At 36.1% G+C, this 16,842-nt stretch overlaps 1 protein-coding gene across 2 annotated transcripts; it reads left to right on the top strand.

Moving 5' to 3' along the window:
* Nucleotides 1-949: 949 nt before the first annotated feature.
* Nucleotides 950-16,375, top strand: LOC121366210 (holotricin-3-like). Of its 2 annotated transcripts, none has more exons than XM_041490744.1 (2): nt 950-1,769; nt 16,259-16,375. In XM_041490744.1, exons 1-2 carry the CDS (start codon nt 1,274-1,276, stop codon nt 16,327-16,329), a joined length of 567 nt encoding a protein of 188 aa, XP_041346678.1. In that variant the 5' UTR covers nt 950-1,273; the 3' UTR covers nt 16,330-16,375. The 2 variants fall into 2 exon arrangements, with proteins under 2 accessions (XP_041346678.1, XP_041346677.1); XM_041490743.1 differs by lacking the exon at nt 16,259-16,375 and adding an exon at nt 2,060-2,176.
* The last annotated feature ends 467 nt before the right edge of the window (nt 16,376-16,842 follow it).

Genomic DNA, 16,842 nt, shown 5'->3' on the forward strand with positions numbered 1-16,842 from the left:
GCAGAACCTCAATTACTTAAGCCATGTAATGGTGGTCGGTATTGGGTTCACATTCCATACCATTCCCATTCAGAGAAGTTTTTACTGGTCAAAAGGAGTGCTAGAAGGCCACTACACTGATTTCTCTCTGGCTAACAACTAACAACGTTGCCCTGGATAGGCAACGGAGATAGCCGAGACGTGTGTCCAGGACAGTATGTTTGAACCTTACTAGGACATATAACTCAAGTTTCGACGTTTACCAATTAGCTACGTTTTAATATGCATTTACAACAGACATGGTAGCACATAAATCGACTATTGGTATACCAATTTTGGTGAGTTTTAAATTACGTTTCAGGTTGTTTTTTAATACGATTTTTATGTCAACTCGTAATGTCTGAAAACCATATTTGCATTAATTGCTTCGCAATTCGTGAAAATATGTTTTCCCACATCACTCGTTGACATAAAAATCGTATTAAAAAAGCACCATGAAATGGTCTATTTATTACATACATCTTTCCTAGTTTTTGACAAAATATTTCGCTTTTTTTTGTTAATGTCTTTCGCTGATCCTATGGAAAACATGTAACGCCATGATATATTTCTTCTGTTTGAACTTTTGTTTAAAATTTACTTGACCATGTTATACGATACACTCAACGACAGGACACTGTGTCATCATTAATTAGCTTCGCATTCAATCAGGTTTATATATTTTATCTTAATTGCATTTCATATACATTTTTATAGGTACAATTGTTTATATTATATATATTTTTTAATACGACCAGATGCATTAGTAATCATCAAAGTTAAATTCGTAATAATTTACAAGGGAGATAACTGATTCATTAATGTTCACAAAAATATAAGCATGATTTCTATATTTTCACCGTAGCTAAAATACAGTGAAAGCCTGTTTCTCCTGTATTTGTATTTGTATGTTGTGTACAGATACCAGATAAGCTCGATGCCAAAAAGTAACTTTCAAAAGTAGACTGATGCGTTAGTGGTTTATCAGGCGCGAATTTAAGCGGGGGCCGAAAGGGCCAACCCACAGTTGTGATGAAGTAATTAATTTTGTGTAATTAATTTCGTGAACTTTATTAACATGCCTATATCCAGTTATAGGGCAGTCATGTCTACCACGGACACAACCTTTGGTATCGCCAGTGACTGGTGTTTATCAACGGAACTAAAATATACATTAATGAAGTAGATACTAGTAGTTTCGGTATTTACCTTTAAATATGGTTAAAATTACGACTTCTTTCAATGTCAAGTTTCGATGTTGTGCATGTTCTTAAAACTAATAATTATTTGCATTCTAGCCATCAAGATGATGAAAGTTATAATCCTCGCCTTGGCGTGTCTGTATCTGGTGGCCTCAAAGCCAATGGTTAGATATGGATATGGAGGTTATGGCGGCTATGGTGGAGGCTATGGCGGCTATGGCGGAGGCAATGGCGGAGGCAATGGCGGAAGCAATGGCGGAGGCAATGGTGGAGGCAATGGTGGAGGTAATGGCGGCTATGGCGGAGGCTATAGCGGCTATGGCGGGTATGGCGGCTATGGCAGAGGCAATGGCGGAAGCAATGGTGGAGGCAATGGCGGAGGCAATGGTGGAGGCAATGGCAGAGGCAACGGTGGAGGCAATGGCGGCTATGGCGGAGGCTATGGCGGGCTACGGCGGAGGCTACGGCGGCGGTCAAGGTGGCGGAGGTGGATTTGGAGGCTGGGGCGGCTCCGGAGGCTGGGGAGGTTCTTCTTACGGATACCACTAGGTAAACTATTAAACGTCATCTCTCCCTCTCTCTCTCTCTCTGATGGCGCGACAACTATGCTACCACCGCTGGTTTTAGAGCGGCAGTATTTGCGTAACTGGCATAAATCTGTTAACAATATATATTTCTGGTTTAAACATATTTTACAAAACACAAATTTTGATGTTATATTTCTGAAGATTAAAACATGTTTTCATCATTTACTCTAATTGAATTGTGGAACTGGAAGAATACTTTTACTAAAACAGAAAACCCCCATTTGGTTTTATAATTTTGGTCTCTCATTTCAGATCTAAGTTGTGACGAGGCTAACCGGATAATTTGGACTGACCTGGACACTAGAAACATGACTGTGTGTTAATCTGAGTTCTGTTACCACAGTTTGAAATACACATTAGTATTTTAAACTATTACGTTCTTTTGTTTTTACAACGATTTATAAATAAGGCAGATCCCAAACTACGGTACGTTAAGCTATAGATACAAATGAAGAGACGTTTACACAAAACTGTGTTTGATATCTGAACCCAAATCTGTCGCTGGAGAATTGCCCACTCAGTGTATGCTGTTTGGAAATGTTAACACGTTCATTTGGCAGATACCTCAGCTTTCTGTATTGTCAGTAAGAAAGACACTGGTATAATAGGTTTACAACTGCTCGATGAACCAACAAATTCTGGATTTTCTTAATTGTGTCTGAACCACTTTAATACCGAGACCTATAAACCTGGCCTATTTTGTTACTTGTTTTAATGACTATACATCTCAGCTGACTAGGGCTGTTAAAGGTAAAGGTTATAATGAAAACGGTTTTATTAAACATCGGCTATTATATGATGTCAAATATTTACAGAGATTTGACGTGTAGTCTTAAAGGTGACCTGCTACATTTCCCCACTAACTGCAATGGATTTTTTATATGGACATGGATATATGCATTACTTCCATAAATAAATACTCCATGTGGAATAAAGTCGGCACCCTCTGAAACTGTAAACTAATTCAATGCCACATTCTAACCATTTTTAGAAACTGCCTAATGTGGGTGTTCAAGGTTAAGTTCTCTGCGAATGTGCATTGTTTGTACAAGTGGTATATTTTAAAAGTCCAATACCTTTTGCTATGCACCAACCGTTTTGTTAATATTTGTATTGCTTTAATATATCGCAAGCCTTGAAGTGATTTGAAATTCTAAGGTGAGAAAAGTTGATGTCTAATGAATTGCAGTGTTGCTGAAACACATTGTCATGGTCAATAAAGTATAATGATGAGTTATATATCCATTATAAAAACCTGGTTGGGACTTGCCCATTTCTCACAGGAAGGTTATGTACTTGGTCTATACGATACAGCATTACATAGAGATCGTCCAAAAAATAAATTGGCGCACCCTTAAGACAAAACGGTCCTTTTGAAAATTATTACTTTAGATGATATTTCAGATAACTTTATTTGTAGATATTAAAATAGTTTGTAAATGGATCGAACACCCTCAAACTTTAGCAGTTTCTTTCAAAATGATAGTTTATTAATCCTGCAATCACTATATATATATATATATATATATATATATATATATATATATATATATATATATATATTGGCAAGATATGATGAGTAGATAAATTTCAATATATTCAGTAGGTGACAAGAGAAACCCCCACACGATTCCATCAGAAATACATACAAGACAAAACCTCAGAACACTGATGGAAAAAACGCAAATGTTCACAATGTTTTTATAATCTATTCTTTATGGAGTAGATTATTTATAAACATGCACAAATTGGGAATAAGTTATTCAGACAATCAGTATGGAGATACTGGAACCAAACAAGGGTGGAGACCATCTCTGTCTTGACGTCTACATGGGCAATATAGGAGTGCACTCAGCAGAGAGCCGCTGGCTGAAATGGAAAGCTCACGACTGATGGCACATATTATAACAGATAGATAGAGAAATGGACAGATAGATAGATAACTCGGGCTTAACCTCTGACATCACCAGTGACTAAGTCTGAGTCGGTAGGGGGGAGGGGAGGGTGTGTGTGGTAAGTTTGAGGTGGGCGAAATTTGGAATAGAAATTTAGAAGTTAGGTCGGAGATTTAAGACCAAAAATGACCTGATTCACTCTAACAAAGGTAAAAAAGTTGAATTGAAAACGCTCGGCCGAAAAGGTGTTAAGGTAATTTGAGCAATTTAGACGTGCAGTCAAAAATAAAGTGCGTCAAACTGTTTACAACCCCCCCCCCCCCCGCCCCCCAAAAAAAACCCAACAACAAAAACTCCCCCAAAAACCTAACAACAACAAAAACAAACATAAAATTTTGAACTGCGGCCAAATATTTTAAAGTCCGACTAAGATTTTACCTGGAGGTGAACGTTCTCGTAGGAAGGTGTCGTCCGATTTGGTCGAATTCCCAATTGGTCGAAATACCAATTGTTCGAAAAATAAGTACTCGTCTGTTATATAACCACTACCTGATTACCTGTGTCTGTAGGTAGTACAATACCAAATAACTTTGGTCGTCTATGGGATTTCATTTGGTAGTGTACACCTTATAGCACATATTCAGTGCATAATAAAAAATATTATGATTTTGTCATTTTATTTAATTAAACTATACTGGTTGATTAATTAGCCATCACTCGATCATGCAAGTTCACAATGACCTTGACTCTGACAATAATCTCTGTACATGGCTCTGAATGGAGTTTGAATCAAAGTTAGCACTGAAGAAAAGTTGGTTTTGGCCTATAATTCATACTGTAAAGATTTCAATAATTTCTTTTTACATGGTATTTGACTTGCCATATACAACTGATCTTAAATATGGTATTATATATAGGCAACCTGAGCTAAGATTTTAATAGCAATTTATTTTTATATTAAAAATAGCATGTGCCAATAGTGGGTTAATGTCTTTAGTTTCCATTAACATTGTTAATTTTTTATGTATGAAATTCTGAAAACTCAAATTTGTAAAGACGTTGATTTTTATTGTCATTTTGACATATTTATAGGGTGCTAAGTTATATTTTAGACAAATTTGTAGTTTTATGCAAAATTTAAAGTAAATTTGAAGAAAAACTTTACCAAAAACATAATTAAATTTGTTGTCACTATTGTGCCTTCTGTTCTTATTTGTACATAACAATAAGGTTGTTAAACATATACTTAGATCTCCAAATAATTTTTGTTTCTTAATAATCACTTAGTTAGCTCTCATGAAAAGCATTTTGTGTTTATACTAGATTCAGAACCAATTTTTTCAGATTTGATTGTCTGCCTTGGATTAAGTTGATAATTTATTTTATTGTTAAAGCTGTATTACCTAATGTTACTAGCTAAATAAAATGCTGGATTACAGATTGTAGGAATACATCTAATGTACATATTGTATTCATCCGGATTAGAAAATAATGCAAGAAAATAGATGTTCGGGTAATTTTGTCATTTAAAAATAGTTTTTTTCGGTAATTAATCAAAAATAAATGTGTTAAAGCTGCATGATTATTCCAGATATCACAACTATTAAAACCTCCAACTACAGTAGGCTATAAATAAAATATAGTCAGGAATATTGGTGGCTGCCATTGGTTTTGATGGTTCATTATGAAAATCAGCATGGCCGATGGATTTGAAATTTCCACACCTGGTAACTTGAAGACACCCACACCCAGCATACAGGATTTCCTCCCAACACTAATGTTCAGGACATTAAGTCATTACTTCATACAGGTACATTCATGTTTGTGTTTCCTTCCTCAGACAGTGTATTTTTTTAATATTGATATTTCTTTGATGTGCCTGTTAAGGTCTTCATAATCTAGGGGTCAATCAAGTGCATGTGTTTTAACGGAATTCTTTAAAGGGGTAGAGGTACTCTGACTATCTTTGTTGTCTCTACATATACACCTGAGTACACACACCCAACTGAAAGTAAATATCTTCAGGAGTTTTATTTTAAAACATTTTGTTGTTTAATATGACATATTGCATTTGTACAAAACTATATGCAATATATATGCTTTTTGAGGGGTACATTATATTAGGTTGCACTGTAGAAACAACAGTTTCAGTGAGGTTGTCAGTTTATGCCAGAATATACCAGATCCTGGTTGTCATAAAGACACATAGCTGGACACTTTTTGAAAAATGTATGTTATCAGTATAGGTAGTACAATACCAAATAACTTCCGGCTGGGTCAAAGTTCGAGGTGCACCGAACTTTTGATAGAGAAGTGAACACCACAAGTCCTGTGATTGGTTATAAATGTGAGTGTGTTGGTTGTAAAAAATAATAGTTTCATCTGGGTAAAATAAATGTGCAATTTTATTTCATCTAGTACCAATGTGTCAAGTAGCCTTGTTGTGCTTGTAAAAAAACATGTATTTTGGGGTACCTGTAGTCATAAAAAACCTACTCAAATTTTGTGCGTAGTGGTAGTAAGACGCTACCCGTTATCTCAGAAACGAGCAGCTTGACTAATTTTTTTTTCTGATTCACTTTAAGTATATAGGGGTGGTAGTATTTATATCCGTGGCGTTTATGTCGGTTGATACGTTGCTCTTGAGTAGGAGTTTTAGCCGTATATGTTACTAATGGTCGTCTATCGGGATTTGATTTGTAGATATCTGTACACCCTGTAATGAGCATAGCCTTTTCCAGTTTTTACAAGTTGGTTTTAAGTAAGTTTGTTAGAAAGGTTGATAGACAGACAAATGGTCTTTATTTAGTTTTCCCATACTTTCTCCACGGCCTCTTGTGAATAAAACGGTTTATGCAGATTTTCATTGAGACGGACAATGGCTTAGGTTGTACAATATACAAGGTGTTGCCAGCCTTGCGTTAGCCTTGCGTTTCGCAATAGCACCCTTTCGGGCCTCCAACTCAATAGGTATCGCTTTCTGCGGGGGTAGCGACTCCGCTGGAGCTGTTACACACGGAACTGGAACCGGGCTGGCCATGGTCTCTGACGCTGCAGTGTCCAAGTTCATGGATGGTGATCGTGGCCGATCGGGCTGACGTCCGCCTGGCTTCGTAGGTCGGGGCGTGAGCGGCATCTCGGACGGGACCGCCGCTGGCGGTTGAGCTGCGAGTTTAGCCCCCCTCCCACCCCCGCCTGTGCTGTCCCTGGCGCGCGTTTCATCTTCCTGTTATGGAAACAGATGCGAAACTAACGTAGCCCAGTGGTAAAGTGCTCGCTTGATGCGCGGTTGCTTTAGAATCGATCCCCGTCGGTAGGCCCATTGGGCTATTTCTCGTTCCAGCCAGTGCACCACGACTGGTATATTAAAGCTATGTGCAATCCTGTCTGTAGTATGGTGCATATAAAAGATCCCTTGCTACTAATGGAAAACTGTAGCGGGTTTTCGGTTTAAGACTATATGTCGAAATTACGAAATGATTGACATACAATATCCGATGATTAATAAATCAATGTGCTCTAGTGGTGTCCTTAAACAAAACAAACTTGATGTGACTGACTGGTTCGATGTCATGTGTGCTATTTCTGATGTGATATGTTTTACTCCATAAATAAAGATTATATTAAAAACAATTGAGCATTCATCTTTTTTTCCATTAAAAATTTGTCTGCGAACCAAAAATACATGTATAGTGTTTTGAATAGGAACTACTTATACACTTGATTGTGATAAAAAAAAACAAAAAAACATGTTGTATAGTTCAAAGTTACCAATGTTGGTTTTCAGTTTTGATTTTTAGAAACGGTAATTAGAATAGAATAATAGAATAGATGTTTAACGACACTCCAGCACGAAAAATACATCGACTATTGAAACCATAATTCAAAAAAAAAATTAATGTGATTTAAAACCTCTTTTTTTTGGTGTATAAATATTATATATGACAAGGCATTCAACACGTGTTGACATATTACTCCGAAAAACGGTAAATAAGATAGATAAAATAACTTTTTGCTACTTTGTTAATATATTGGCTTTAGCCTGCTCAGGTCGAATGGCAGACCCCCGCGGCATCCACCATTCTAACCGTCGCAGAATAAAGTTGATATCTTAAGACAGTAACCTCTTCCCCTCCCCTCCCCATCCCTCTTTCCCTCTCGAGACAAATACCGACTAACTAGACGAGGTTGATATTTAACATATTAAAAAAAAACCCCACAAGTAGCGAATTCTATTTATTCTATACCACTTCTAAAATAACAGTCATTCGATATTTAGTCAATCACGAATGAATGAACATTAATGAATGTTTAACGACACCCCAGAACAAAAATACACATCGGCTATTGGGTTTCAATCACAGTACTAAAGTCGCATCTAACGATAATATGACGTCTTCGTGTTTAGTACAAATTAGTTTGTCGTCACGCATTTTAACTAAATCTTATGAAAACGTTAGGCTCAGGCTCAGGTATACGGGTCTTGTTGGCTTATAAGAAAAAGACCCATCCACAGCGAGACATTACCTAGAGACCTTGCAAATTTACATACCATTATTAACAGGGTGAATACACTAAATTATCACATGGGTTTATGACATGGATATCATGGGTAAGTTATAGGGTAAATAAGTAAATAATAAATAAATAAATAAAATAAATAAATAAATACATAATGGAAGTACTTGTCACACCATGACTGACTGAGGGCTTGAATTAGACACTACCTGAATCTTCTAAACAAAATTGACAACCAACAGTAAAATAAAAAATATATTTATTTTCTAAAATGTCTTTAGTTTACACACTAAATCAATGAATCGCGATTCTACTTGATAAAAAACCCTGATCAAATCACTTTGACAAATTTGAATTAAATCGGTTTGTCCGAACAGTTGTTAACTAAACAAAAGTCACATCCGACGAAGGTGGCTTGTGAAGCTGTCCTGCATCGAGGGTAAGTTCGTATCAGCAACGGTAACAGGATCTTCCATGGTTACTTCATGGTACACCATCCAGTCCTTCGTCATTGTCATGACGCTAGCTAGTTGTGGTTCACATCTCGTGAAGTCAGTCACCTCGAGCCTTCCATATTAATGAAACAAAAATCTATAACAACAAATGGGTCAACATAAACATGATACTTATTACCCCGTCGTCGCACCTTATGTGTCGACGAAAACAAGATCCCTTACAGTCATAGGCCGTTCTCCAAAAGTGCACCTCAATTTGAAATATCATATTTCATCCATAACTCAGTCTCTAGAGACTAATCTCACTGAGCACACACAAACTATTCAATAGGCTCCCCAATAGCTGGCTCTATCGCTACCACAAAAATAACCACAATCTAACGTCATTACAATAATCAAGTGGTACCGAAAAACAATAACATTACATCTGTACATTCGCATTTCCAAAACACCAACTTAACACTTCTCCAAAAAATTCTAATAATTATGCCTTTATAATACTCCATATTCTAGCCTACAAAATAAGAGACAAAATATAAAGTATTTGAAATTAATAATGTACAATACATTCCCAAAGAATATACAACATTACTGTTTACCACATTTTCCTATTTCTGACCATCTTTAAAATATTACAAAATATACAACATGTTGCAGTTCTGACTATTATATATACTCTTCAAAAAAGTAGGGGAACCTGAAATATTAATGTTAAAATCAACTATCAGACCGAACATACGTTTTGACCACAGACATCCTAATAAAGAACGTTCAGGTCTGTTTATCAACATACCGAAACACATTCCATAGTTTGCACGTGCATCACGCAGTGTCATTTTCGATTTTGACAATTTCATGGAAGGTCGATTAATCATTGTGGAACATTATTTCTGTCAATCTTTTTTCATTCTGTTATTCATACAGCTGTTATTGTTTTGTTTTTTGTCATTTTTATTGGTTGAATTTGCGATTTACTGATTCACTTCTGACCCAAACCGTCCTTCAAGATCTTTGGTGGTCATAAAACCTATTGTAATACTGAACTACCGGTTGTAGTGTTTGTCCAATTAATTTATTATTATCATATAACCATTCCCCACAGCTAATATACCTTACAATTTTGGTAATTGTAAATTCTTATTAGAGTTCCTCTATGTTTTGAAGAGTATATATTTTAAAATGTATTTTAACCAAAATATAATATATACTAAAAGGCAAACTGTTATTGTGATACACAAAAGACAAAGATAATTGTGATACACAAAAGACAAAGATAATTGATGATAAGTTTTTACTGCCGTGTATGAAACGTTATAACATAGAAAGAGAAATGTCCGAAGGTATGGAAACGAACAATAGTCCATGAAAAGGGCCCACCTGCCATATGCAAATGAGCCACATCACTAGAGGGGTTCCGGAGGTAAGTTCACAAGTCTGTAGCGAGTGTGTCCACCTTGAGCATTGATACAGGGCTGGCACCGTCTTCTCATTGAGACCACTAAACGCTGGAGAAAGGGATGGTACGGGCTGTGAGGGTTGCTGGCTGGAACCTGTTTCGAAGATGCGTGGTTCGGATCCATGTGTCTTGGCAAGATGTTGTCACGGGTGATTGGCCGCTACCGGGACGGTCCCTGACCTGGTTGTTTTGTTGATATCGTTGCCATAAGTGCCATATGGTGTTTCTGTGAACGTTGAATTGACCTGCGACATCACGCAGCGAGGTTCCAGATTCAAGCATCCCTATGACTCGTCATCTGGCATTTTCACTGAGGCGTGGCATGACGAAATTACACCAAACTGCACGAATGGTGTTTTTCTGACTTCTGGACTTCTGAAGGCTGCACAGAGTAGCAATGAGTTGCGACTGAATGTCTGGCCTTTTATGGTGAACACTGAAGAACATTTCTCCAGAATATTCCATGTTTCTTTCACAAAACATGCAGTCGCTACAACAACTGCTTGGTTGCATTTCTTTGAGCTGTTTCATGCACATTTTCTCTGGTTTACATCCATAAATCCATAAATTCATTGACAAATTTATTACTCCAAACAATCCATGTCACAATAACTTTCGGTCTACACTTGATTGTGGGTGCATTGTGTATAGTTTAGCACGCATGCCGTACTTACAGATGTTTGACCCTATACACATCCAGATATTTAGGCTTTGTCTTGGTGCTTTTAGAACAATTCCTGTGGAGAAGTTTTACGTTGATAAACACGAACCTAGTTTGGGCGCTAGACGTGCAAAGCTCTCTACAGTATGCTACCAAGATTAAATCATGTATAATGCGGTGTTTGATAAAAAATACATGAAGTTACTGGATGCGAGGGCGATTGTCGTCAGACAATTTGGTCTTTGTATTCAGGAACTTTTTCAAGTTTCCTAAATTGATTTTTGAAGCGTCATATTTTGTTTTGCCACTTTGGTGTAAGAAAGCACCCAAAATTGTTTTCGATCCTGTCCATCTCGAAGAAAGATTGCAGTTATTTATAAACAACATTTCTTGGAAATCCAAGACATGTACCGTGATTACATTCCTGTTTATGCCTTGGTCACAAATGACCCGCGGCGTGTTGGCGACGGCCGTAAGTCCCCAAAATTGCGATAACCGTGCTGTGGCCGCACGGTAGAATATGGTAGCCGTGAGGCAATCTCAAGGTTTTTGCTTGTCGCAAGGGCTTACGATTTTTTAAATTTGACATTAAACATTTTTTTCGGAAATCGCAAGGCCGTAGGCCGCTACCCCGCCGCATGTAGTACCTCAAGGTCACCTCACGGTTTTCACCCTGTGTGGTGTGCGTAGAAAATCGTACGGCAGCCGCAATGACCGTGAGGCCTTCTTACTGTCACCTCACGGTGGACTTGTGACCTCCGTGAGATGGCCGTATGATGTTCTAAATATCGTACGGCGGCCTTGCGATTGCCTTGCGGTCGCCGTGAGGGCGCCTGGCGGTTTGTTAATTAGCGCCTTGCGGTCTCCTCAAGCATTTTTATTTCATGACTTTTAGGATTGCAGTGCGGACTCCATAACATGTGTGAACACTTCTGCCGCAGCCCGCAAAGCCGTACGGTTTGTAAAAATCCCATCTACAAACCGCAGACCTCAGAACCATGCGGCGGCAGCATGATATGTGACCGAGGCATTACACAGATGGATCACGGGATCTGAATTGTGTGGCTTCTGCTATAGTTTTTCTATCAGACAGAATATTTCCCCTGAGCCTGCTCGATTCAGCATCAATCTTTATTATTCAAATTTGGGCAATCATTAAAGGTCTGGAAGAGATTAAGTATTGATGTGGATCCAAATATAGTATTTTACAGACGATCAATAAATCAATGTGCTCTAGTGGTGTCGTTAATAAAAAACCGACGATAAAAGATATATTTGTCAACAAAAGTATATTAGACTTTTTAATCCAGAACTAATTTTAAAGTTTTAAAAACATTTTGATTTAAGTACACAGTTATAAAATATATTTATCTTGATTTTTGTATTTAATTGTACCTTGCATTGTAAAGTTTTAAGAACACTTTGACTTCTATACAAATTTTTAAAATATACTTACATTGATTTTACGTATTATATTATACTTTTCCCCCACAGCTCCTTTAGTTCAGAACACGTCACATGCCAATATTAGCTGGGAAAAGAGCACAATTTGAGTGATATTTCCTAACAAATGACTCATCAAGGAATGCATTGACTACTATTCTGTTATTTTTTGGCTATTGTCACGTGTATGTAGCCAATAGAGCATTTAAACAAGCAAAGGTCTTTTGTGATACATTTTTTGTCTATTCTAAAAAAGGAAAATATCAGTGGGGTCCGAACGGACCCCAGTTGGTAGGATTTGTATGTAAAATATGTTGGTAGGATGAAGGTTAATTGTATTTTCACCAAATAAACACGTTCACAGTTTATAACCAATCAGAGCTGAGTAGTTCAGCTGGTGTCATACCTCGAACTACGACACGCAGACCCTCAATTACTTAAGTCATGGTGGTCGGTATTGGGTTCACATTCGCTACCATTCCCATTCAGAGACGTTTTTACTGGTCAAAAGGAGTGCTGGAAGGCCACTACACTGATTTATCTCTGGCTAACAACTAACAACGTTGCCCTGGATAGGCAACGGAGATAGCCGAGGCGTATGTCCAGGACAGTATGTTTGAACCTTACTAGGACATATAAAGACATAACTCAAGTTTCGACGTTTACCAATTAGCTACGTTTTAATATGCATTTACCACAGACATGGTAGTACATAAATCGACTATTGGTATACCAATTTTGGTGAGTTCTAAATTACGTTTTCTTGTAGTCAGTTTAAGTCAATCATAATCCATGTGTCTCAGCTCTAGTAACAGAAAGAAACATAAGTTGCAAAAGATGTTTTTTTTATGATCTTCGAAATGTCAAGACCATTTTGCTTCAAATGCTAATTTATATCTTACTCCTGGTTTAAGGAGCGTGATGAGTCAACAGATCGCTCGCCAGAGATGCTGTGGTCTTAGGTGTAGACCCGTTCTCTGGTTGGGTTTTATCCATCCCATTTTATGAAATGGGAACAAATACTAGTATATCTGGTTTCTTCTAAGGATTGTGTGTCAAATCTATCCAATAGCCGATGATTAATAAAAACATTCTGTCTAGTGGTGTCGTTAATCAAAACAAATTGTAACTATTAATCCTTCTTTTTGCTATAGTATCAATACCAAGATAATATTTTATGCAGCCTAATATGTGAAAAAGATGACCTTAAGTCTATTTTTATTAATGTATTCAGATGATCTTGTAAATTGTAAAGAATATATTGATGAATTGCAGTATCAGTTAGTGGCTGTGTGAGACTATTGTAGGACATAGAAGAATTTACATCTAAATAATGAAAAGACATACATCGTTGTTTTTAGTAATGCTGGGAAAATACAAGACAAAACAAAATGTTTTATGATGGAAAATGTACAGAAATTGTCAATGACATATAGGCATATCTAGACATTTTATTTCACTATAATAATAAATATAAATTTAATGAAACATTATTGTCTTAGAAAGGAAGAAAAGCTGTGTTTGTGTTGAGTCGTAATGTTAAACGTTTTTGTCTTAATCCAGAAACAATGTTGGTTGTATTTTGTGTTACGAATCTTAAGTTTGGGTTCACATAAAGGTGGTAATTGAACGTATTCATTTTGACTTTTGCAATAACAAGACAAAACCCCAAACTATTGGACGTTAAGATATTTACATGCAATGTAATGATTTATGCAGAACTTGGTCGTTATCCATTTAGATACCTGCAGATATATAAAATGATCAAATATTGGTGTAAACTGTAAATTATTAAGGACTTCTGAATGTACATTAAATTTTTTATGAATGTTTATATAAGAATTGTAAATTATAAAAAAAACAAAATTGGGCATATCTTGTTTACAAGGAATCGATTAATTTAAACTTTGTTGACTATTGGTTCAGTGAAGATCTACATTTATCACATTTACCTGTAATCAAACATAATTTTAAACGAAGCTATGCAATATATTAGTAATGAAATTATTATATCACATAGTTTGTTTTGTTTAACGGCATCACTAGAGCGCAATGATTTATTAATCATTGGCTAATGGATGTCAAATATATCACATAGATGCACTATGTATACATATTTTACAGATATATTTAATCTGCAATTTTATTTACTGACACCACTTCCAATACTTTATAGAAATTATATTTCAAGATATAGATTGTCATCTCATATATTATCAGTTGAGACTATTTCAGGTTGTGTTTTAATACGATTTTTATGTCAACTCGTAATGTCTGAAAACCATATATGCATTCATTGCTTCGCAATTCGTGAAAATATGTTTTTCCCACATCACTCGTTGACATAAAAATCGTATTGAAAATGGTATATTTATTACATACATCTTTCCTAGTTTTTGACAATTTCTTTCACTTTTGTTTGTTAATGTCTTTCGCTGATCCTATGGAAAACATGTAGCGCCATGATATATTTCTTCTGTTTGAACTTTTATTTAAAATTTACTTGACCATGTTATACGATACACTCAACGACAGGACACTGTGTCATCATTATTTAGCTTCGCATTCAATCAGGTTTATATATTTTATTTCATATACATTTTTATAGGTAAAATTGTTTATATTATATATATTTTTTAATACGACCAGATGCATTAGTAATCATCAAAGTTAAATTCGTAATAATTTACAAGGGAGATAACTGTTTCATTAATGTTCGCAAAAATATAAGCATGATTTCTATATTTTCACCGTAGCTAAAATACAATGAAAGTATGACTTTTCGCCGAATATCACTTTTATGGTTTCTGTAGATCTCTATATTTCATTGCTGTGCATATATTAAATAGTCATATTGTGCGATATGATAGATAATTATGTTTCCAGTTTAAATGATGTGGAAGACGAGTTTCGTTTTATTTTAAGATTTTCTATATAACATGATTTAAGAGAAAAGTACATTAGGCCTTATTATTGGAAGTACTCATCATATTTCAAGTTATTGTAATTATATAATGTTGAAAATGTAGAACCACTATGTAATTTTGGAGAATATTTATTTAAAGTAGCCAAATTAAGAAATGGAGTTTATAAAACTCATTTTGTTTTCCGCTAGTAGAGTTAAATATGTTTCTTGTATTGCATGTTTACTTTTTGTTTTATCAGAGCCTGTTTCTCCTGTATTTGTATTTGTATGTTGTGTACAGATGACCAGATAAGTTCCCTGCCAAAAAGTAACTTTCAAAAGTAGACTGAATGCGTTAGTGATTTATCAGGCGCGAATTTAAGCGGGGGCCGAAAGGGCCAACCCACAGTTGTGATGAAGTAATTGATTTTGTGTAATTAATTTCGTGAACTTTATTAACATGCCTATATCCAGTTATAGGGTAGTCATGTCTACCACGGACACAACCTTTGGTGTCGCCAGTGACTGGTGTTTATCAACGGAACTAAAATATACATTAATGAAGTAGATACTAGTATTTTCGGTATTTACCTTTAAATATGATTAAAATTAGGACTTCTTTCATTGTCAAGTTTCGATGTTGTGCATGTTCTTAAAAGTAATAATTATTTGCATTCTAGCCATTTAGATGGTGAAAGTTATAATCCTCGCCTTGGCGGCTATGGCGGAGGCTACGGCGGAGGCTACGGCGGAGGCTACGGCGGCGGTCAAGGTGGCGGAGGTGGATTCGGAGGCTGGGACGGCTCCGGAGGCTGGGGAGGCTCTTCATACGGATACCACTAAGTAAACTATTAAATGTCATCTGTCCCTCTCTCTCTCTGATGGCGTGATAACTATGCTACCACCGCTGGTTTTAGAGCGGCAGTATTTGCCTAACTGTTAACAATATATACTTCTGGTTTAAACATATTTTACAAAACACAAATTTTGATGTTATATTTCTGAAGACTAAAACATGTTTTCATCATTTACTCTAATTGAATTGTTAAAATGGAAGAATAATTTTACTAAAACAGAAAACCCCCATTTGGTTTTATAATTTTGATCTCTCATTTCAGATCTAAGTTGTGACGACGCTAACCGGATAATTTGGACTGACCTGGACACTAGAAACATGACTGTGTGTTAATCTGAGTTCTGTTACCACAGTTTGAAATAAACATTAGCATTTTAAACTATTATGTTCTTTTGTTTTTACAACGATTTATAAATAAGGCAGATCCCAAACTACCGTATGTTAAGCTATAGATACAAATGAAGAGACGTTTACACAAAACTGTGTTTGATATCTGAACCCAAATCTGTCGCTGGAGAAATTCCCGCTCAATGTATGCTGTTTGGAAATGATAACACGTCCATTTGGCAGATATCTCAGCTTTCTGTACTGTCACTGAGAAAGACATTGGTATAGTAGGTTTATAACTCCTCGATGAACCAACAAATTCTGGATTTTCTTAATTGTGTCTAAACCACTTTAACACCGATACCTATAAACATGGCCTATTTTTTACTTGTTTTAATGGCTATACATCGCAGCTGACTAGATCTTATAAAGGTAAAGGTTATAATGAACACGGGTTTATTAAACGTCGGCTATTGGATGATGTCAAATATTTAGAGTTTTGACGTGTAGTCTTAAAGG

This window comes from Gigantopelta aegis, unplaced genomic scaffold (assembly GCF_016097555.1).
Source record: "Gigantopelta aegis isolate Gae_Host unplaced genomic scaffold, Gae_host_genome ctg5013_pilon_pilon:::debris, whole genome shotgun sequence".
Lineage (NCBI taxonomy): Eukaryota > Metazoa > Mollusca > Gastropoda > Neomphalida > Peltospiridae > Gigantopelta > Gigantopelta aegis.

What these genes read in the sequence shown, in the direction of transcription:
- LOC121366210 (XM_041490744.1), top strand. Translation starts at nt 1,274, where the DNA reads ATGTTGTGCATGTTCTTAAAACTAATAATTATTTGCATTCTAGCCATC. An exon ending in CTTCTTACGGATACCACTAG is followed by an intron (nt 1,770 to 16,258) that starts GTAAACTATTAA and finishes CTCTCATTTCAG; the next exon opens with ATCTAAGTTGTGACGACGCT.